The following is a 24,263-nucleotide window of genomic DNA, read 5'->3' on the forward strand; positions in this document are numbered from 1 at the left end:
TACATAAGCCCTAAGAAGCCAGGTTTTAAAATTATACTGAATTCAACCTATGCATGCAGCTATAAATAACCTCAGTAAGAAATCTGTACATAAATATTGAGCAGTGCATGGACCACAGCACATGTAGTAACTTGGTATTTGCAGGTACTCCTATTCTGTTTATTAAAAATAACTATAAAATATAACCCAGGACAACTGCGATTTTTTTTTCTTCTTTCTTTCTTTGTTTTCTTTTCTGAAATTGAACTTTGAAAGTATTTAACAGCTTCTGCTGATAATGTTAGGAAAGGAAAAATAAACACTAAGTTTTCTCTTGATGATCCTTTTCTCAAAAAACTTTTCTCCTACCTGTTTTATCCAAAGGAATTAAATGTTTAAATACAATCTAGACATAGCAACCACAAAATGGCTAATGTAAGTAGACTCTGGTCTTCTACCTTGGACTCTAAGTCAATACATAAACTTCTTAAGTCACCTCAGATTTTTGGGATTGTTAACCTGAGAGCTCAATTTGAGTTACATTTCCTTAGGAGAAAATGCATGTCTCAGATAACAGTGGAAGGCTAATGCTTCAATTTCTTAAACTATCTAATATGCTCTTAGTGCACACAGAGCTTAAGAGTTGCTCCTGTTTGTGGAAGAGCATCTGCAATATCACTGATTTGAGAAACTAAGGTCTGTAATTTGGCTTTAAGCTTGTGCTCAAACCAGAACTGGCTAGTTCATGCTGCTACGTTGTAGAAAATTTTACACCCTGTGAAAATCTTGACTCAAGATCTAATTTCCTTTTGAAACCACTAGGTTCTGCACAGGAAATTTGCCTGTTGTCCACTACTACAGAAACAACTTCCAACCATGTACTCAAATAGACAAAAATATTTTGAATCCTTCCTATAATGCCTTTAAAATAGGATGAAGCATATAATTTGATCAGCCTAGCAGTGTCTAGAGCTGACTTCTGGTATTGTTTTCTCCGCTTCTTTTTTAGTCTCTAAATGATTAGTGGAGGAAAAACACTAAGATTAAAACCATTAGGAACTCTTTAATTAGTTCATTTACATTATTTTCTTTTATTCAAGGTTAGTAAACCGAGGAATTTTTGTAGTCCACTCAGGCTACACCAGTATAGATTAGATTTAATAGCTGAATAGATATAATACAAGTACTCATTCAAAACAGAGACAAGTTTTCTCTCCATTGATTTATAGGACACTGTGTCACTGAAGTGACCAACTTTGTTTTAATTGACAGATACAAAATTTGCATTTAAGAAGAATAGAGGCAGAGTACCACTAAACTTGTCTTAGTAGGAAGACAAATGGCAATAAGCTAGAACAATAAGAAAATCTCAGCCTTAATTCTTATCACTTCACTTTAGAAAACTTAAACAATTCTCCTACCCACAAAAAAGATAAACTGCCAAAGACAGTATTTACACGACAGAGTAGATATTGTGGCCCAGGGAGGAGAAAAGGGAGACCCCCCCCTTTAAATAAAGAAAAAAATATGATAAGATCACTTAAATTAGTTAAAATGTTAAAGTTCTTCTTTAGAGTTGTCACATGACTTTTTTTCAGAATCACATTTTTGTACCAGAGATAGTTACTACACATCAAAATTACCAGACAGCATGCTCCAGTGAAACTTCCTGAAATAAAATACAGAGGTAACAAATTCCTTGTTTGTAGCTAGCATTTTTATGAATATACTTTCTAGACATACTGCAAATTCCTGGAAGTGTGGGGTTTTTTTTTTCCAGTTGTTAACCAGCTATGTCACCTAGGTTTTCTGTTACTGCACTTAGGAAAAAAAAAATCCAACACTTCTAAGTTTTGACCTACATTTTGTTCTAGTATATATGGATTTTATCAAATCATTTCATTGAATTAATTTCGTGTGCATGCAATTAAGTTTGACTTGTGTCAGATTTGCCTTCCTCCTAATTTTCTGTATCACTTTGTCATCTGCAATTTTTTACAAAGGAATCAATATTATTAGTAATATTTTCATATATCATAAGGCTGATAGCAGATCACTGTAGGATATACTACTTCTTATTAATTACCAGTTCTCAATTTACAACTTTTTGAAATATATAATTTCATCAGCTTAATTAATTAACAGGATAAAACCCACTAAAATGGGTAAATTCAACCTCCAATATACTCTTTCCCACCAGGTGCATTTTGATGCAGACAGTACAAGGACCATACTTTATTTCTAAGAATTCACACACTTAAGTTCTCAATGAAGTTCTACTAGTGTATATGTAAAGGTAACACATTTGAAAATCTTAATTTATTTAAATTCAATAAAACTTATCCATTTAATTATTTAATATTTATCCTTTATTTAAATAACAAAGATCCCAGGGTGGACCTATTAACAATGAGCTTTGATAAAAATAAAATGCAAATCCTAAGGATAAAATCTGTGGTTGTTAAAATGCTTCTGATATTCATAAGATAAATTCTATGAAACATTTAAAAATGTCATTACTGTTATAATTTATTCCTTTTATTATGTGAAGTTCTACTTCATTCTGGAAGACAATGATCAACAGAGGTGTACAAATGCATAATGAATAAGAACACAAGTATACCAAGCAAAACCACTGATCATTATGACAGGTAGATGTAGCCAAAGTTTTAGCCTAACTACTAAAAAGTGGATAAACAGTTAAATAGCAACATTTATGGATGACACTAAGCTATTCAAAGTAGAAAGACTATAAAACAATTGCTCTATCTTAACCTGAGAAAAAGGTAGACAACAGTAAATAAAATTTAACTCAGAACAATAAACAAGGAAATTATTCTTTGTATATATAAACATATATATACATATATACATCTCTATATATGTATATATAACTACAGAACTTCCTTTTAGAACCCATGGATGCCAAAACTTTAAATGTTTTCATAATTGAAGAAAATATTCAGAAAAAATATTTTATACAAAAAAGCCCACCTATCTTATAGTTCAGCAAGACCCTTTCCCCAGCTCACTGCTGGCTAAGAAGGAGCTCAGGATACGAGGCAAAATAAGCTTTAACTATAAGCAGCTATGAGGAGAGGGGATTGCATGAACACATAGTCACAATTTTGCATCAATAGCTACATCTCTTACCTAAAATTATAAAACTATGAAGGATACATCAAAACTTCAAACAAGTGTTTACTTTACATGCAATTAATTTTCAAATATCCGTCATACTTTCTCATTTGAACATCTTTCTTCACATATTTTTAAGAGGAAGCAACAGCTCCCAGAAAATTATGGATTTTTTAATGTTTATTTTCAAAAACAGATTTTGCATTTTTTTTTACACTACAGTCCATGACAGTTTAGCTGGACTTCACGCATTAAATGGAGGGAATTACAGGCCACGCATACCTGCAAAAATGAAGTTTGAGGAGAGACAGAAAGAGAAGAATCAATGTTCTTTCAGGACTTCAATAAGACCAGCTTGTCAACAGGTGGATTAATAAATCATCCATTTTAATAAGGTATTATAGAAAGAGGAATTAGATGCTGGATAAATCTCATGTTCCCTCTGATGCAGGAAGCCCTGCCTAGGTACAACACTAGACAGGTCTCAGATGAATCCTCTAGCACACTGTGCAGAACCTGTCTGTGGAGAGGCTGTTCCTTCCTCCTGTGCCGTGGTGCCTTTTATTTTATGTAATAAACAGAACCATATATCTTCTCCTGACAGGCTGAAATGTCATCATTGTTATAGCTGCAAAGCTCTCAATGCGATACATTACTGTGAAAAAGTTATTTATGTTCCTAGGTCCTTGTCCTTATGGACAACTTTACTACCTTATTATCTGCTGGAAGGACAAGGCAGCAGGACACAACCAATCCAGGAGTTGTTGCAAGAGTGTAGTAATGATAACTTCCTAACACCTGTGATGAAGCTGCTGACAAGGGGAGATGCTCTGCTTAACCTCGCAGTAATAAAAAAGGATAAATGGGTCTGGAATGTGAAGACTGGCAGTGATCTTGCCTGTAGTGACCAACAGATAGTGTAGTTCAGGATCCTGAAAGGAGACAACAAGGAAAAAAGCAGAATTATAAACCCTGAGTTAATGAGAACAGACTTTGGCCTTTTCAGGAACCTTCTACAAGGAATCCCATGGGAGACAGTCCTGGAGAGAAGAGTGGACCTGAAGAGCTGATTGAATTTGAAGGATAAGGATGACCTCCAGCAAGGCCAAAAATCATCTATCCCCACATTTAGGCAGTCAAGGCAGCTGGCAGGAGCCCTGCATGAACAAGGAGAACCTCACAAAACTTAGGTCTAAGAATAAATACCCAAGGTGGAAGCAGGAACAGGTGACACAGGAACAATCTAGCAATGTTGTCCAAGCATAGACAGGCCAGGATAGGATAGCAAAAGTCCCTGTGGATTTGAATCTGATGTGGAACTTCAAGAGCAAGAAAAGCTACCAGAAGTACATACATAACAAAAAGAAGACTAGAGAAAATGTGGAACTACTGCTGAATGGGGCAGAGAACCTGACAGAAGAACCTGATGGAGAAGGATGAGGTACTTGATGCATGCTTCACTTCAGTCTTTACTCATAAGAAGATTGTCCTTCAAAAATCCCAAGACTCTTGGGAGTATGGGGCAAGCCTGGAGCAAGGAAGATTTAACCCTCAGTAGATGAGGATAAGGTGAAGGATCATGGAAAAAAACTGCACATACACAAGTCAATGGGACATGATGTAATGCATCCAGGAGTGCTGAGGGAGCTGGCTCATGTCAGCCAATCTCAATTATCTTTAAAGGACTGTGGAGGTCAGGGGAGGTTCCTGAGACCTGAAATAAAACAAGTGTCACTCCTGTCTTCAGGACCTGCCGTTCAGCGTCAAATTACTGTTTGGGAAAGAGCAAATCCTGGAAGTCATACTAAGGACAAGAAGATAACTGAATGTTATCATCACAGATTTACAAAGTAGTAAACTTCTCTGGCCAATTTAATAGATTCCTACAATTACTGGGTTTGACAGGTGTGTAAAGAACACTGAATGTTATTTATCATGACTTCAGCAAGGTCCTCAACTCTGTATACTGTTAAAACATATCTAATATGTACAAAAAACATATCTAAAACCATATGTATGTATGTACGAAAACCATATCTTGTATTTATGTAAAACATATCTAGTATATACTAGATAAGTGGACAGTGAGGTTAAATGAAAACTGATCAAGCTGTTTGACTGAAAGGGCTTCACTTAGTGGCATGAAGTCCAGCTGGAGATTGATCATTAGTGATATACTCCAGAAGTCAATGCCAGCACCAACACTGTTCAACGCTTTCCCCCTATACCCAGCACTGGTGAGGCTGCATCTTGAATTCTGTGTTCAGTTTTGGGCTCCTCACTACAAGAAAGGCAATGAGTGCTGGAACCTGATCGACCAGAGGGTTATGCTGCTATTTAGAAAAATCCTCATCAGGCTGGAGACACAGGTAGACTGGAACATCATGAAGTTCAAATAAGGAAAATGCCTATGTTGCACCTGGAAATCATAAACCCAGGCTTCAGTACTAACACTGGAAGGATGGTGACCAGTACCTGCCATGGGCTTGAGAGCTGGGACTGCTTAGTCTGGAGAGGAAAAGGCTCAGGGGAATCTAATGAATGAACACAAATAACTGAAAGGGGTGGGGAGGGAAGTAAAGACAGAGCCAGAACTTTCTCAGTGGTATCCAGCGAAAGAAGAGGTAATGGGCACAAATCAAAATGTAGAAAATTCCACTTAAAAAAAAAAACCCTTTCTATTTTAGGAATGGTCAAACATTGGAGGAGGTTGCCCAGTGAGGTCATCTGAAACCATGCTCCCATTGTAGTCTAAGATGCTATGGCTCTTTCAGCAAAACTTTATCACCCTAACACAGACCTCTAATAGCAATAGGTTCAGGGAAGAGCAATGACACTGTGCTTCTGTGGTGTTTTTTTCCTAAATGACCAGTAATCTCTGTTATTACACTGTGCCAATAATACAAGCATAGATTTTACACTAGTTTGGGTTTTACATTTTGAATTATGAAGTACTACAGTATTTCAATAGCTCTTTTGAGGTCCAAAAAGATAGTTTTAAAGCTACCGTGAAAATCATAAGACAAGGAAGTGGTGGGGCTGAATATTGCACATGACGTTTTGCAAGAGCTTTATTATTTTGCTATACAGCCAGACTAATTTTAAAAGCTAATAATCAATTGCCATGAATTTGAAGAATGACTTGAGGATTTCTATATAAGAGGAGTTTGATCAGTTTTCCAGAAGATACTTATTCAGGAGTAATACACAATACCTATCTATATTAAAACAACAACAACATCAAAACTAAAAAAAAAAAAATCTAAGAAATTCATCTACCTAAATCTTCTGTTTTTAAGGAAAAATACTTATTACCTCAGACACAAAATGGTTTTCTAGTTAATACCCTACTTTTCATACCTTAAATGAACTTTTACTTCCAATAACTGATTATATACATCTGAAACAAAGCAAGAAGTAAAATCTTTCTTCAAGCATACTTTCACTTTCTTTAAACTTGATTTCACAACCTCAAAAGAAAGCTTTCAATATTTTTTTTGGAAAGTGAACATAGGTTATATATGTAAAACATTGCAGCAGTATGTCACTTACTTACCCAATATCCTGAGTAATAAAAGAAAAATCTAACAATCTATACAGTTTCCCAATTTACTAGCACTTTATGAGTACCATGCTTCACACATCCACACAAAAATATACATTCATTCTTTACAAGTCCCTGTACGCAGTTACCTTTATGCATACCTGTGTGTGTGTGTGTATATTTGTTTCACACTACCTTATGTTCTCAGGAAGAGAAGTTACCCATTCTTGGAAGTTACCAAGCTACATTACTGCTAATCAGGCCCTAAGAAGTCAGGAAATAGCAGAATAGAAATAGACTGTGCAAACAGTAATGTGCAAACCATTGAGAGAAAATAACATGATTTTCTTCCCAGCACTCATCTGGTATATTCTGGACTTCAATTAAGGCTGTAATGCAATTTCTTTTTTCTTTTTTAACTCTGAATGTTGGATGTTAACATAATTTTCTTAAACAACTAAATTATTTTTGATGGGTTAAGAATAACAGATCAGAAATAACTGTTTCAGTTTCCCAAGTAGTATGGGCTACATGTGGTTTTGGGCATCATTCCCAGGGACATCTCCTGACAGTGCATCCTGAAACTGTTTCACTTAAGAGCTTCTTTCTCTGAAGGTTGAAATACTCCAGGATTCCACAGTCCCTCATCTCTACCCTCCATAATGAGCTAAAGACAAATTGCAGCCCAGAGTTTATGACCTTCTTTTATTATTATTATATAAGCTTCTAGTATCAGTAATGCTATTAAGAATTCATTTGGTTGTGTTAACTGTGCTTCATGAATGCACCTCTAGCCAATTTATATGGGTCCCTTGGAAGTCTTTTAAAATCCATTACTATTTCCAAATGAAGAAAATTCAAGCAGAGGTGAAGTAGCAACATTTCTTATGAACATGGCTCAAAGTCTGTCAGGTTCAGAGTTATGAGAAGAATTTATGTATTCTTGATCTACTAGCATCCAATCAAACTCTTTACATTACATCTGAGAGGAATGAGGTTAAAATATGACCTGAGTAGGCAGAGAGGACACTAAGGAGAGACTCAGAAAACTAGTACAGGATCAACTTTCCCCATACATCTGAACTTATTTTGATATTTGCAGTGATGAAGAACTGTACACTGAAGTTTATGACAGAAAAGATATGATAGAAACAGACTGAATGAAGCGATTCCTTATAGGCTTTATAAAGAAGAGTGTTATTTGGGAATCTTATTTTTGTCCTTGCCCATGAAGGGGGGTTGGAACCAGACAATTTTAATGTCCCTTCCAAACCAAATAATTCTATGATTATAAAATAAGCCATTAAAAAAACCTCACCCAAGACTTGACATAAAACCAAAAATTGCAAATCACCTCCTTGTAGGAAAAGAATATATTTGATGAGAGAAGTTGTTTCATCAATTTTCTCCAGGTAATTTAATTTCTGCTAAATGGGCCAGCCTCAATGACCAACATTTTCTGAACCACAAGAGACAGAATAAAAATATAGACACAAGGATTTACCTACAAAAAGGGATAAATCTCAATGGAAATTAACTCTGCAGTTAGAGAATTTTAATTTTCACATATATTTCAATGTAGCAGGCACATACATAAAAACAATAATCCTCATGTTATTTTCTACCATTCTTCACTATCATTATGTCAACAAAAGTGATTGTAAAGATTAGATAACTGTATGAGGATATGAAAAATGTAACACTTTTATAAATACAGCCCTAGCTCTGATTCCAATCAGTTCGTAATCATTCTTGTAAGCATAGATGATGCTTGAGCTAAAGAGTTATTTTTTTGAGTTTCATTGGAAAAACTTAATGCCTCTGTCTTGATGGGCTATGACTCACTTCACTGGTAATGCAGTGAAAATTACTCCAGATTATTCACAGTTTTTCTCTGTCACTGACACTTAATCATTTTATATAACCAAATGCATTAGCCAGGCATGTCCAAATAGCTAATAATTATAAATGGGAATTATACTGTTTAGACATAAAACATGTTCTGCGATAATGCTTATTTACTAATTCTTTCACTCATCCTCTAAAGTATTTGCTCCCTAATTCCCACTTCATTTGGCCCAGTGCTGACATTCTTTGCCTGTAACTTCTCAAGGGACATTTGAAAAGATTTCCTGTTTTTTCCTGAAACCTGTGTAGCTGTGGCTAACAACACCTAAAAAAAAGAGAGGGGGAATGGAAGAGGAAGAGGAAGAGGAAGAAACAGAAAAAATGAAGGTTTATATCCATACAGAAATAGAAAAGGGATTTTTAAAAAGGTTCATTAGTAATGATTAAAACTGTGAAAATTAAAATTAGAAAACCATAATACCCTAACTTAAAAACAATATTACATGGGCATGCTGTAGTTAAACTAATAGAAAGGCAATATTCACTTACTCCTACTTTCAAGAAATTTCAGATAAACAGCCCCCTAAGTACTGAAAAAAATTCACACATCTCAGAGCACATATTGAGAAGACCCTTCTTGTGAAAGTCTCCTACCACTTCTGGGGTCAAATGACTTGAGAATGTACTTTAAATGTTTCATCCAGGCTCTCTGGGAAACATACGATGGGATAAGTGCAAAATACTGTGTAATTAGTTAGACTTCTGTATGCAATATTATTCTCTATGTCTTACTGCAATATTAGAATAATTCCTGAGTCTTGCTTTATTTACTGAATGCAGGCTGTGGGCAGGTTTGGAAAATACATGCTCACTCTCCACTGCTCTTTTGTTGAAAAATACATCTTCAGTTTGTCCTGTACTTGAAATCAGTAACAGACCCCTCCGTGCCTGCAATTTTTGTATGCACTTGTGCTATGCTCCTCACTGAATTACATGTACATGAATAGTTTGATTTTGCACACTTGACCTAAGCTTCTAGCTCAGGAGTTCTTTGACAGTTTAGATTACTGAGTTTTTAAATTTCCCTGGCATTTTTTCATGGATTTCTGTGATACTTTCTGCAGTACTCTATCATATTTTCTGAATAACATTTACTCTGTGTATCTGATGGTATATCAGATATAGTCTTTTTTAGAGAGTGACTAAATAGACATACAAATTAAGTGCCATCTTCTAAGTTAACATAAAGACCAATGTTTGGCTGTTGGTTTGAACAGGTAGTGAAGCTACAAGTAGTCAATCTAGTAGGTGCTAATAATTCTATGGTCATGTAAAAGACTATCCCTTTAATCTTACACCTTAAAGCAAGCAAACAAACAAGCAAAGGACAGTAGATGCATACTACAGTGTATTTGACTGAATTGCATTGAAAAATTAAAACATGCAAAATATGAATTTGCAAAGAGGGTCTGTAAGTGTGAATATATTCAGTTTGCTTGAAGTGAAAAATTGAAGTTCAAGCAACAAGAGACATGGTTACTTGCTTGTCAGGGAGACACCTGCTGCTGCTAATGCAGCTTGGGATGAATGACATTGGAAATAAAAGGTCAGAGCACTTGAAGCTGTGGATTAATGAATTAGCAATTAGACTGAAAGGAACAAAAAGCACAAATGATATTTTCTGGCATATTACATGTTATCATAATAAATTATGCTATAGACCCCAGGACAGATTTCACACAGAAATTAAATGCTACATTAATGAGGAAAACAAAGCATGCAAGCAATAATGACTGGAAGATAACATGAATATTTAAAACAGTAAACATATACATGAAAAATATGTTACTGGCACTTAACAGCTCAGGAACTACAGATACTTTACGGTGCCACAGAATAATTAGAAGAAGTTGGAATACTATTTTAAGATATTAAGTAATGTGAATTACTAGTTTTGCTTAAAGAGAGGGATGTGGTGGGAAATTGCCAACATAACAAAACTAATAATGATGACTGGAAATTCAGAGACTAATGGTTCAACATAGAACAGTAGTGCTTAATCTGCAAGGTAAATAAATGTATACCTAGAAATTAAAATGCACTCAGAACAGATGGCCTGCAAATGGGTAAACAGATAAATCAGGAAGGAGAGAAATTATAAACCAAACATAAGACAGCTGAAAATACAAGCACATAAAGATACAAGTACTCAGCACTGGTGAGGCTGCACCTTGACTACTCTGTTCATTTTTGGGCCTCTGACTACAGAGTGCTACTAGAGTGTGTCCAAAGAAGGGCAACAAATCTAATGAAGGGTCTGGAGTACAAGTCTTACAAGGAGCACCTGAGGGAGTTGTAAGAACAACAGTTGTAAGAACCTGGGGTTGTTTAGCCTGGAGAAGAGGATGCTGAGAGGAGACAGTATTGTTCACCAGAACTACCTTAAAGGAAGTTGTAAAGAGGTGGATGTTGGTCTGTTCAATGAAGTTACAAATGATAGGACAGAAGGTAATGGCCTCAAGTTGTGCCAGGGGAAGTTTAGAGTGGATGCTAGGAAGAATTTCTTCACGATAAGGGTGAAGACTTCACCAGACTGCCTGGGGCATTGGGGGGGTGACCATCCCTGGAGGTATTTAAAAGTGTTAGAGACATAACATTTAGGGATAAGGCTTAGTTAAGGTCTTGTCCGTGTGAGGTTAATGGTTGGACTTGATGATCTTGAAGGTGTTTTTCAGTCAAGGTAATTCCATGGTTCTGGTAAGAAATTCTGTGGTTTCTGATAAGAAAGCTGGAATACAAACAGTAGTATTTTAAACATATACTGAGAGTAATTTTAAAAAAATAACTGTGGCTTCTCTTTTACATAGGTAAAAATAAAATAAAATACGGAGATACTAGAACATTGAAGATTAACACACACCACTAGGCACCTACATAGAATAAGCACACAGTTATTATGCAAACAGAGGTAACTGATTAGCCTCTCCCTTAACACAGGTGATTCTTAGTCTAACACAACTGCATTGCAATTTATTTAAACACTGCCTTCCTCAGGCTCAGAGTCTCAGTCCCCAGGCATTAGGCTGTGGTACTGCATGCATATTGCTTAAGAAAAAATCCTTTCTAATTCTATACTTAGTGTCTTTCTCCTCACAAGTGTGGGTTTGAGTTCCACCACAACACCTAATTCTATACTTAGTGTCTTTCTCCTCACAAGTGTGGGTTTGAGTTCCACCACAACACCTGATGCATTAGTGGACTCAAATCCCACTAGAATTCCCTTGACATAAGCTTATAAGCTATTATCTACTACGCTCACATGATCACTTGCTCCTTCTTATTCATTAAAGATCTGTGTAAAGCTTTTCTTTGACACTTCAAACAGTAGTATTTCCATTCTGTCCCTCCTCTTTCATACACGTTTCGCTTACCCTGAACAGCCTGGACATTCCTTGCCATAAGAAATGGAAAAAACCTTTTAGTCTGGGAATATAATTTGTGTTGCTGAGTAATAGTATCCATCATGTAGACTGTCTTATCAATGGAAATAACTTATTTTCAAAACATAATATAATATAAAATAAAATAATAAAATAAAAATTAGGCATTACTAAGCTTATTTTTTAATGAAGTACGTGCAAATTGTTCAGTAATATTTTTTTTTTTTAATCATTATTAGATATGGTTACCCCTAAGGTAAAAATGGACAAAACCCGTGACATTTTATCTAAGAAACAAGACGTTTTGGTTTGATGTGGTGCTGGTTTTGGTAGTGAGAGAGGGGCCCTAAGGGTGGCTCCTGTGACAAGATGATGAAAGCTCCCACAGCTCAAATAAGTCCAGCACCACTTCTGGGTGATGTTGAGCCCATCAGCAACCACGGATGCACCCCTGTGATGAACACTTAAGAAGGGGAAATGAGTAGCTATGAGACCTCAGGGCAGAGCAGAGGGAGAGGAGAGAGCAATACCAAGGTCGGTGAGGAAGGAAGGGAAGAAGGTGCCTGAGCAGAAGTTCCCCTGCATCCCATGCTAAGATGGCAGGCTATCAGCCTTCAGCCCATGAAGCAGCATGGTGAAGAATCCTGTGAAAGGTCATGATGGAGCAGATGCAGATCTGCAGCTGTGGAGGACCCTGTGCCATAGGAGGTGACTGTGCACAAAGCAGCTGTGACTCTGTGTGCAGCCCAGGCTGGAGTAAAGTTCCTGAGGGACTGCACCTGGTGGGAGGGACTCACATTGGAGGAGTTCATGAAGGACTCTCTCCCATAAGATGGAGTCCCTGTTGGAGTAGGGGAAGAATGTGAGGGGTCCTCCTCCCTGAGGGGGAATGAGCTGCAGAAAAAGACGTGTGACAAACGGACAGCAAACCCCACTCCCTTTGTCACTCCTGTGTCGGGGCCAGGGGTTAGGTAGAGATATCAGGAAAAAAATAATTTGGGCTCAGGGAGAAGGGAGGGTTGGGTTAAAAATTCTAGTTTTTGTTTTCTCTTTTCCTTGTTTTGATTTGATTAATGATAAACTAAATAATTTTTTTTCCCCAAGCTGAGTCTGTTTTGCCCACGACCACAACTGGTTACTGAAACCTTGTCTTGACTCATGAAGTTCTAGGTGGATTTCCTACGCACCATCCTGAAATGGGGGGAGAGGAACTGGGCAGCTGAGTGGGCCTTTCTTTATCGCCTGGGCCTAAACCACAACACACGATGTTCAATTTAAAACCAATATTTGTAAGATAATTTATCTTAATCTATCATCCCTTTTTTCCACCCCCCCATATATTTCATCAGAACTATACTACCAGCTGAAAGTCAAGAGTTCTATTCAGACAGCTTAAGTTATCTATTTAGAGATACTCAAAAAATAGGAACACCGACACAAAAAATCAACCTTTGTTATGAAGTCACTGTTAGCAAAATTAGTATTTTCTTTCTTAATAAATAAAGGTTCTTGGGCAGCTTTTTTTAACACTACAGTTTTGCATGGTAATTATTATTTTTCACAGCTGCTAATACAAACATAATAGCTGAGAGAGATAATGAAAAAAAAACCTGGAAAATAGCATCCTTACATGAGAAAACAGCTATATTTACTTACTTAAAAAAGAACCAGCATTCAGAAAAGGCTTAGTCTACTTTTTGAAGGAGCAATTTATTCATATTTACTGATAGTAATTTAAAAAAATAAAAAAAAAGGATGAACACCCAACGAATACTGTAGCAAGAGTGGTACAAATCTAATTTTGTGAAGACAGATTGAAACCTCACAGTTGTTTCAGGTAAGACCCAAGTGTGAGCAAACATCAAAAGTAGACACCTGAGCTCTTATTTCAGACACTTTTCTGGACTAGAGCTTGTGACATGCTCTAAGGTATTCCCACTCATCTAGTTGCTTTTCCATCAGCTAAAGGCTCTGCCACAGGTATTACATCTGCCAGTATTATGCAGGTGTCTTGGACATCTTAACAAAGCTCAAGTGGCACCAGATACTTGTGTGTGAGCCAATCACTAGCAGTCTAGATTCCCATCAGAGACAGTGAAAGTCTAAAGAGTACAGATAATGGAATCTAAAGACTTATTCATTTGATCAAGTTCTAGAAAAGTGTTTTGTGTTCCTGGATATGTCTACTGCATAAAAGATAATACCTTGGATACCCAACCTGTCCTGAATTGCTCTGCTCTGGAATAGGACAGATGTCCACTGTCACATCTACTGCTTTATGCAGATGTGCTTGAGAGCATCTAACCTGAATAACCCCCTTGGAAACAGCTTTAGAAGATAAGTCAGATTTATCTCTTGGCTCTGAAAGGACTGTTTTCATTAGGTCTGTAACAGCTAAAATACAGGCCTGCATAGCTAGTGCTCTGACAGGCACCTTTTACCAAAACATTAATTTAGATATTTTATCCTGAATTTAGTCTCTTGCAGTATGTCTTCCCCTCTGAGATACAACATTCTAATGCATGGAATTATACTCAAGATTAAATTGATGTTATGAGGCCTGATTTAAGATATCAAATAGGTTCTAAAAATGTATGTGAAAAAAGAAGTTAATACCAAACTCCTTCACCTGCTTTGAGAACATTATTTTTATGTAATAAAACTGAGAGTAAGGGTAGGAATTGTTGGAAATTGCCTTTCACATCTGCCACATGGGAGCTCCTCTGCTTTCACAAAACTATCACATTTTTACCCACTCAAATTTAATGCTTTTCACAGATGAATTCCATTTTTTTAATGTGTCAAAATTAACAAGATTTCCATATTGTTAATTATATCAGCAAACAGTTTGTAGTATCTGTTTCAAGAAGCTAAAAATAAGATTCCAATAGACAGAACTAAGAGAGAATAGCATAAAAATCAAATTGGAAAAAAATTTTTCATTGCCTGCTATCTTAACACTCCTATGATATAGTAGCAGGGGAAGAAATATCCCTAAGACAGCTGATAAAAAAACTTTGTGTCTGACAGTTCTTTTATTTTATTGAAGTAAAAAATCATCCTTAAGTTCTAACTTTGTCATCATGTATTTTAATTACAATATTGGATAGATTTTGTTTTCCTTTTTCTAGAGTACCAAAACCAGAACAACAAATATCAAAGAGAAATTCGCTTATCATTAATTGAGTGGAAAATACCTGCCAAAAAAAACTTCTAAGAGAAAAAGATGTTTTTGAAAACATTAGAATCAGTACATTCTCTTAACTGGGTAACAAAACAAAAAAACCTATTAGGAGCAATTGCAGATTCAAATTTTCTGTTGAAATGTGAACTACTCTTACTAACAGTTTGTGCAGAATACAGAAATGAAATATCAAGGAGTTTCAATGATAATGTCATGATTCAAACACAAATAGTGGTACAGAAATAAAGCACTTAGAACAGCATTCTTGCAGCACAATAAAAGATAAAGTGTTAGGCCAAACCAGAGAGGAACATTGAGCTCAAGAAATGGAGGGGCACTGCTAGAGACAAACACACTGAAGAAGGGTTTGGCCAGAGAGCCAACTGGAGAAATGAAGTTTAACATGTTTTCATAGGGGAGTCTCATCTACATCTGCTGTCCTAGTGAATCTCCCTCCTCTACTTGAATCTACAGAGACCACTGTATTTTCCAACAAGAATTCATTCTCATTCAGTTGTCAATGTGAAGGAATCACTGAATTATTTTTTTCATCTTCAGTATTTATCATTTATTTGAGAGGAAAGCAGTCATTGTTTTGAAACCAATACCAGAATTATGGCATTTATGGACATTGAGTAAAACTGTCAAAGAAAGAAGGAATGTAACAAAGTTTGCATGGGAAATGAGACTGAAAACTCACAAGATTATGTAAATGCTTCAGCCTGTGTTCTCACTGTAGAATTTCAACCTTTGTAAAGATACTACAGTATCCTTTCTTTCTGAACTTAAACATCTGACAGTTAAAATTTAACAAGCCGATAAACATATAATTAATTCTGAAAATATTTTTCAGATATAAGTACTGTGACAATTTGCAGAACTCTGTCTTTATTCTGTAATCCATTTATTTTAATTAGAAACTCAGTTTGAAAAATGTAGACAGCAACATTTCACCTTTCCAAAACAAATAGTAATTGAGCTTATTGCATTACTTTCTAAAATTGCCAGCTTTTTGACACTTAAAAAATATTTTCTAAGGGAAAATTAAAAGACTGAAAAGTTAAGCTAATGGGCTTCTGTCAATTTTCATTCATTGGTTCTGAGGTCTGAAGTGTTGATTGCTAATAAAATGTACCAATAACATTCATTCAGATAGAGATGTATAAATTAATTGCATTTATTCAAATAATTACAAAAGAATAATAGATAAAACCAGAAAATTTTCAAGGAAAATTTTAACCACAAGTAAAATCAGAGAGACTAGTAAAAGCCATGAACCAAACTGAGAAGAGGAAAGGACTGGAAAAGTTCCTGTGCACATATTTTACCGCTGCAGCCTCTTCAAATGCATTGTATTTCAAGATTATCTCAGTGAATAGCTTAGGAGGACACAGTATTCCTTGTTCAAGAAAGGTTTAGGGTTGAATAATGAAAGCATATAAAAATGTGGTTTTTCTTTACTTATGAAGAATTTATAAAAATTTGCTTCCACAATACCTGTCTCAGTCATGGAAAATTAGTTTCAAATGCTAATACTACCTAACAACCATCAGGTCTAATAGATATGTGCCCTTTCATATGGGTAAATATGCATGTAAAGGGATGGATAGAAATTATAGCTAAACATCTCTTTGGTTTGTATACTAGGTATAATACACACACACATTTAAAGTATAAATATTCCCATGCATTCTTAAAAGCATGAAGATAAATTGTGATTCCTGCTTTAGTCATTTACAAGGGATGGTATAGGCATCTCTGTTGAAAGACATAGTAGCATTTTGCTGCTTTGGTATATGTTGATAGTTTTGTCTTAGTTCTTGCACTTATTGTCAATGTTACAGGACAGATGTGTGTATCAAATAATGCATATGTTTATATTATATCCACAGAATTTTCTCTAAAACAAAGTCTCAGATTCACTGTCAGGAGTTCCGACTTCTATTGATTAATGAATATGTATATATTTTTCAGTGAAAAATATGTATCTATTCTCATAAATTAATTCTGAATACTATCTATTCCGTATGTTTACTTAGACATATGCCACAGTCTGGCAGAAATAAACACTGCCTAGAGACAATACAGAGATGCAGAACAGTCTTCATTTAGCAAACCAATTCTACATTATATAAGCCCCTTATGTGAACCTACTTGCATCACTTCTTGAAACATCTGCATTTTCCAAAACTGTGCTATCCAAACAGCATTATCATAAAAGTTTTACAATTTCTTTAGATAGAATTGAGATGTAAATGGATAGTAGAAAGCTTCCAAAAGTTAACTTACATGATCAATAAGTTCACGAACCATTCCATTCCACTGTCCACTGGCATCTTCCTGGGCTCCATATTTTCCATCCTCCACCAGTCTAATCTCATACGAAAATCCTAGGATAGTAGACAGCTCCCTGAGGAGGTCAATGCAATAACCTTCAAATCGATCATTTCCATACAAGGGTTTGTCAGATTTCTTGAACATAACATATGGCTCTTCCTGTAAAAATTAAGAAGATAGCATGGATAACAAGTAGCCTCACAACTTTCTTTTCTTTTTAACCTAAATTAGTGACACAACTCCCTGTATAAAGAACTAAAATGAATCTTTTTAGATTAGAAATTAAGTAGAATCCTTTTAGGTTTTGGTTATGTATGTCTGAAGTCTTCATCTTCAAAATTAAGTTGGTTAGTAGACCTTATGATGTACTTCTTTGAAAATCAGATTTCTTTTCTGTAAAGATTTTTCTTCTTTATATTTAATTTAAACTACACTTAAGTCAGTTTTTTATATAAAGTGATCTGTAAACAGAACACAAAAAAAAATCAAAATTATTGTCAGAATATTCATTATTACAGGAAGAAATAATATTTAGCAAAATGTAGGAGTTTTACAAGTGTTTCTCAGTGTAAGATAACCTTCCTCAAATACAATGGTGAATGCAGAAAAAGTAAAAAAACAAATGGTGGAGTTTTCAATTCATTATGGCACCAATATTCAAGTTGCATTTGATCAGTTAAATACACAACTTGGTCTTTGCTCACATTTTAGACAGGCTTTATTTTATTTTTTACATTTATAAAAAAAATAAGCACCAGGTAATGTAAGAGAAATTGCAGTAGATGCAATTACTGCACCAAATACAAATCTCAATGAATAATCAGATAAACTCTCCAGGGCAGCTTAAAAAAATTCATGCAGCCCTAAATCTCCACATCAGCACTCAGTGTACTTAAAAACACTTCATTCTACAGGCATCTGACAGCTTTAATATGGATTTGTCAGCATTCCTCATGTAAACATCTATCATAATGTGTCCCATGATTTAACCGGTATACCTGCATAAAACTGGAACTGTAGAATATAAGATTTTGCCCAAAATGCAAAGGAGAAAGCAAGATGTCTTGCTCTTAGAAGTGTGTTTAGAATATAATTTTTCTCTGTTGTCTCTTACACTTTTTTCCCTAAAAAAACCAAACTACTGAATCAAGACTCTGCTGAGATTCTAGTTTTATATGCTTCTTTTGAAACTATTATGTTTACAGATGTATTTTTAAAAAGTGTACCACTGATCTCCATACAATTAATAAGGAATATAACATAAAACAGATTGTCCAAGAAAAGTACTAGGATGTTTTTACAGAAACTTTTCATACAATAGATAGGCAAATGACTTGAAGATAGCTATTCTGAAAACAGGAAACCTGAAAGCAATTTAAATTACAAAGATCATTAAAGAATATTGAGAAGTAGAGATAGTGACAGAACAATAAGCTATGCATGAAAACAGTTGTTAATAAACTTAGACAATTGGTATGAAATACCTCATAGGAAACAACAAAGGAAAACAATTTTTCAGGTGAAATAAGAATTCCTTAAAGAAAGCACACTAGTGGCCAAGCAGAAGCTATGCAAACAAAGAAAGATAAATCACAAAGTGTAGAAAAAGAAGCAGCAAGACCAAAGAATTAATTATTCAATGAAATGAAACTCAGAAAAGTATGGAGGAAGTTAAATGTAATATCAAATGTGAGTGACAAACAGAAAAGCAAACAAAAAAAAAAATTGAAGCTTATTGCCAGAGTCAAAAAAACAAAAAAAAAACCAAACAAACAAAAAAACAGGACAATTATCAATTGATATTAAGGACAAAAAGCAACATTCTAGAAGAAAAGTAAAGGAATTTCTCAGAACTAGTTAATCTTCTGCCATCAGGAAGAGAAAAACATGAAATGACATTACAAAGCAACCAAACAGTCTGATGATTTTTCTGTGCCTGTCTTCTCTGAAAAGGCTAGTGCTGATCAGATATTGTACAAAATTAACAAAAGAAACACATCAAAAAGTGTTTGGAATAAAGCTGGAAAAGACAACTTTGGTGAGTTATTGGACTTTAAGTATTTTCAGGACATTTGGATCTGAATTTACAGAAGAACTGGTTTTAGTAGTTTCAGATCCATTAGGAATTACCTATAATAATTCACGGAGGCTTTAAGGAGACTGTAAAAGGCTTATTTTTAAACTGTTAGCAGTTCAAAAAAACTTCAAAAATTGGAGAAAGGAGAGCTATGAAGTTGTAGTGTAATTCATACAATTTTTAGAAAACCAGTATTTTTTTACTAAGAAAATTATAGAACAATTTCACTTGTGGGAACCTAAAACTAAGAGCATATGGAGAAGGAAAGAAGTTGAAGAAAGTCAATATCATATGTAAAATCATCCTGTTCTTAAAAATTTGAAGAAACTTTGACTATTCAGAACATTTAATTGAAAACAATTCGTTATCAGTCTGGAAAGTTAAAGCAAGTGATATTTTTCTATATGGATACAGTTAAAGATTTCCACTTACTCTTGAACTGAAAAGGTGCTGACTGGATGTGTATTCACTCTACACTGGGGTAGCAACAGAATTCAAAATGGTAAGCTTCTGAATATATAAAGTAATTTTTTAAATGGCAATCAAAAGAAGTAATTAATATTTTCACACTTCAAATGAATACCAAATTATAAAAATCCAGAAGAAAAAAAAGCTGATTAGGTAGCAAGTCTGTACAATTAACTCCTAGATACTACAGGGGATCATGTACTGTACTCAACAGGATCTCACCATTAACTGAGAAAAAAACACCTGACCTACTTGGATATGCTTTGAGCAGAAGTTGGAACTGGGGGACAACAATGGTTCTTTCTCATTGAAATTATCATCTTATATTTTTGACACTATTCATATTTCAGTTGCTGTACTCTATTCAATTTTGAGTACTGCAGGAGATACATGGTCTGCAAAATAGGAAAAGACTGGAAGAATATAGGTTGTTCCACTTAAGGAAGAACAGACTATTGGGGAAGTGATAAAAAGTCTCTACACATACAAAGGTGTAGGGAAAAGGAACCAGAAAAGTTCTTTTTTGTAGAGGTGGCAGGAATTAATAGCTTCAAAATCTCATAAAAGAAATAAAGGTTACAAACTAAGAAACACTCAGTACTGGTAACTACACTTGTAATAGTAACCTATTTAGTAGGTTACCTAAGGACTTCTTATTTTTGCTAAAAGAATAGACTAAGATCAATCTCAACTTGCTAAAAATATGTAAAGAAAAAAAAAAATCCAAAACCTGTGACAACAGTTTCTTATGTGAAACAAACATTCACTATCAAGGAAGAGAACTCATGACAATGAAAAAACTGTCCATTTTAACTGTGAGGTTCTGTGCTTTTAGAATTTTCCAAAATGTCTGGAACTTACCAACAGTTAATCCAAATATGTTATCTCATATTAAATTGGAATTAAATAATAAAAAAAATAGTTTAGCTACATTTTAAACCCTAAAATTTATTTCTGTAAAAAAACATTCCAGATGTAAAAAACTTCACACTTATGCTTCACAGATATAATATTCTGTATATGCCTCTGCAAGTATTATGAAATTCATGTGTATGTTGGAATGGTCAGATCCTAGATGTTTGCTCTCTTGAGTTGTTCAGATATTTACAGAATCAAACACCCCTCAGCATCTCTAGAATCTTGGCAAGATTCTTAACAATAATTTTGATTCTTACATTCCATGCAATCAAGAATTATATGTGGCAGAATTTAAATACATGGAATATCAGGAAAGCATTAAAATTTCCTTTACTTAGTAAGTACAGCAGTATTTTCTCCACTGAGCCATCCAGCCCATCCATACATTCCTGCATATTTACAATTGTTACAGTAATCCTCAAGCACTTAGGTCAGTTAGATAAAGCATTTAAGCTAACTCATTTATTAAGATTGGAAACTGGCTTATGCTTATTGTAGTATTGTTCACAATTTAGTGAACTTTTTATAATTCAGCTCCTGAACATATGGCCCTTTAAAATTACTAAACCACATTACAAGAGGAGTAGCTTATACTTCTTTTCAGAATGTTTAAAAAAATAGTCTTTAAATTCTCCAAATAGTTTCACTTGAAATTAATAGTCTTTCAACTGGAGACACCACTCCAGAAAAAAATCCAAAACCTATCTTCCCCTTAGCACCTTTATATCTGCTTGGAATGACACAAGTAGATGGAAGCAAGAGTCATTGAATATGCACTGTCTACACACAGCTGCTCCAATAAAAAAAATATTCCTGAATAAATCCTCAGGTAGAGACAATGTTTAAAAAAAAAAAAAAAAAATGTCCATTCATTTAACTTAGCCTACAGGAAAGGGATTCTACCATGTACTTCTATCAATTCTGCTTGCCCCGAAATAAGAGCAACAAAAGGGAGATTTACTGCATTTTAAAAACAACCTTTTTTTCATCCAAAGTAATCTTGCTTCTACTTTAGTTTATTCTTGATGTGTGAAAATTGCCAACATGAATTACAATCCTCCAGCTTTCAGCGTATACTGCTATGACCAAACTATCAAAATTAATCTTAAATTTGGTTTTGTTTCAACTACTTATTTTTCACACGGATAGCTCTTCTTTTTGGAGTTCACACCACTAATTCCTTTAAAAATAGGAGGTGTTAAAGGAAGTTAAAATGTCAGTGTCTCTAACACTAAGGACAACATCACACCAAGATAACCCTCTCAGGGTTTTTTTAGAAATTGGAGATAAAATGCAAATGCATTCTCCTCCATGCTAAGTATCCACATTACACCTGAAGGAGCACCTGCTTAGTAGTCTGAAATGTTCACTTTGGCTAATTAACTATATGAACATTAGGTTATCTGGAAAATGCAATCAGCCTTTTATGGGTGGGTGGCTGTAAATATTCTATCAATGTACTATCTGTGAGCAGTGTGGAAAAAATTAACACTACAGAATTGAAAATAATTTTCTTTCATACACATCAAAACCATTTTCACTGCTTCTCTCAATAATGTTACTGCACCATTATCCCTATGTCAGTTAGATTTCAACTTTAATATCAAAACCAGACCTTCCTACTATGAGATGTCTATGACTTTCAGCAAATTTCTGCCCATTTAGCTGCCTATTCAAGCTCATTGTGTGCATATTTGACTTTTTTTTAATGAGCACTGGACAAGAATGGATACCACCTGTAAGCAGAATACTTGGAGTTTGTTTGGAAAGAATTAGGATATGTTATCATAGCCATATTTTTAAAGGATGAAATAAAACCAAGAAACTAACCAGTCACTCATTGCACAGGGGTTTACTCAACTTGACCATGTATACCAGACTACTGAAGCTGCCCGTGGCTGTTAAAATTAGAGAAGACACCTTTATACTTTAAAAAGTAGTGGTTGAGTGGCAGAGCAGAATTTATAGGTTATGCAGAATGTATTTTCTGTATTTCTGATAGAAGTACCTTCTTGATAACATCAAGGGAAAATATACCTTTAAAGCTGCTTATGGTCTTCTGTCCTGTTCTTGATGCTTGACTGTAGTTTGGATGCACTAAGATGTTTATTTTTCAAGTGTAAATAGTATGGTGACTGACTATGAAGTGGTTGTCATGATTATCAATGATTTTGTGACTTTATTTTCCTGCCCATGGGAAGCTTATGTGGAGCACACACTGGGTCACATAGAGAAAAGCCCCCTTTTAAAAACTGCCAGGTCAAAGAAAATAAAAAATAATATCAACACATTCATCAACAGTATCAAATATAAGGAGATCCAACACACTTGCAAAAACTATTCTGAAGCATTAAGAAAGTAAGAAATACTTTGGAGCAATTCTCACATTTAAAAAATCCTATATGAAGCAATTATATAGCAGGAGGGATCTTTTCTTCCCAGAAATGATATTCTGTATCTTAGTAGTCTTTAAGTTCAACTCTGTGATACTCTGCAGAACTCTGAAAGATTTCAGAATATCATGAGAGAATAAGGGTTTTATTCTGGGACATCATTCTAGTCCAGTGAAAGAAGGTAAACAAAAGACAGTCAATTCTAGTGACTTAAAAACTAATAAAATAAAAAGTATCTTGTTTTATGAAATGCAAGTTTATAATTAATTTAAAAGAAATCTTATTTATGTGGCCTTTGTCTCAGCACAAGGAAAATCAATTATCTGCAGAAGAAACTACCTAGCATCTAGTCCAGTTGACTTGGGGGGAAAAAAAAAAAAAAAGTACTTCTTCAGTACAAAATATTGTGAGAATAAACTTCATCAGGTCTAAGGGGCATATAAGCAGAAAAATATTTTATATAAAACTTAATAATAAATATTGACAAGGTAAAAAAATGAAAACTGGAATCCTGATAATAGCACCTAGCAGAAAAATACACATTCTCTGAATAAATACTGTATTTCAACTATCAAGAAAAGACTAAGTTAGCCATAATACTTGTATTCTTATTAATACATCACACATTGGTTGAATTATTCTTGGTCAATGTCATAAAAAATAAATTAGAGAATGAGACACCATTTATTTCTTGTGTCCTACTTGCAAAATTTATGCATCCTCATTTTTTTACTGCATAGGTTGCAACACAAAATTAAAGCTGCTATACACAAATAAAGATTGCTTTTTTATGTTTCTATACATTGAAATAATATTGTAGCTTTACAGACTTGTTTTGGTGTTAAAAAACTTGAATGAAATCCCACTTCTTAGATAAATGTGTATACACTGAAAAACTTTACTGATAAAATATTTTATATTTTATTGTCTTGATCTA

The 24,263-nt window shown here is 34.6% G+C and overlaps 1 protein-coding gene across 6 annotated transcripts in view; it reads right to left on the reverse strand.

Moving 5' to 3' along the window:
• The window catches only part of GRIK2 (glutamate ionotropic receptor kainate type subunit 2), a 365,605-nt gene that overhangs the window by 135,453 nt on the left and 205,889 nt on the right, over positions 1–24,263 (reverse strand). For all 6 annotated transcript variants that reach the window (XM_071741263.1, XM_071741262.1, XM_071741261.1 and 3 more), the window contains one exon: positions 17,423–17,629. In XM_071741263.1, coding sequence (XP_071597364.1) covers positions 17,423–17,629 — 207 coding nt within the window. The remainder of the gene's footprint in view (positions 1–17,422; positions 17,630–24,263) is intronic.

Source organism: Heliangelus exortis, chromosome 3, assembly GCF_036169615.1.
Source record: "Heliangelus exortis chromosome 3, bHelExo1.hap1, whole genome shotgun sequence".
In the NCBI taxonomy this organism is placed as follows: domain Eukaryota; kingdom Metazoa; phylum Chordata; class Aves; order Apodiformes; family Trochilidae; genus Heliangelus; species Heliangelus exortis.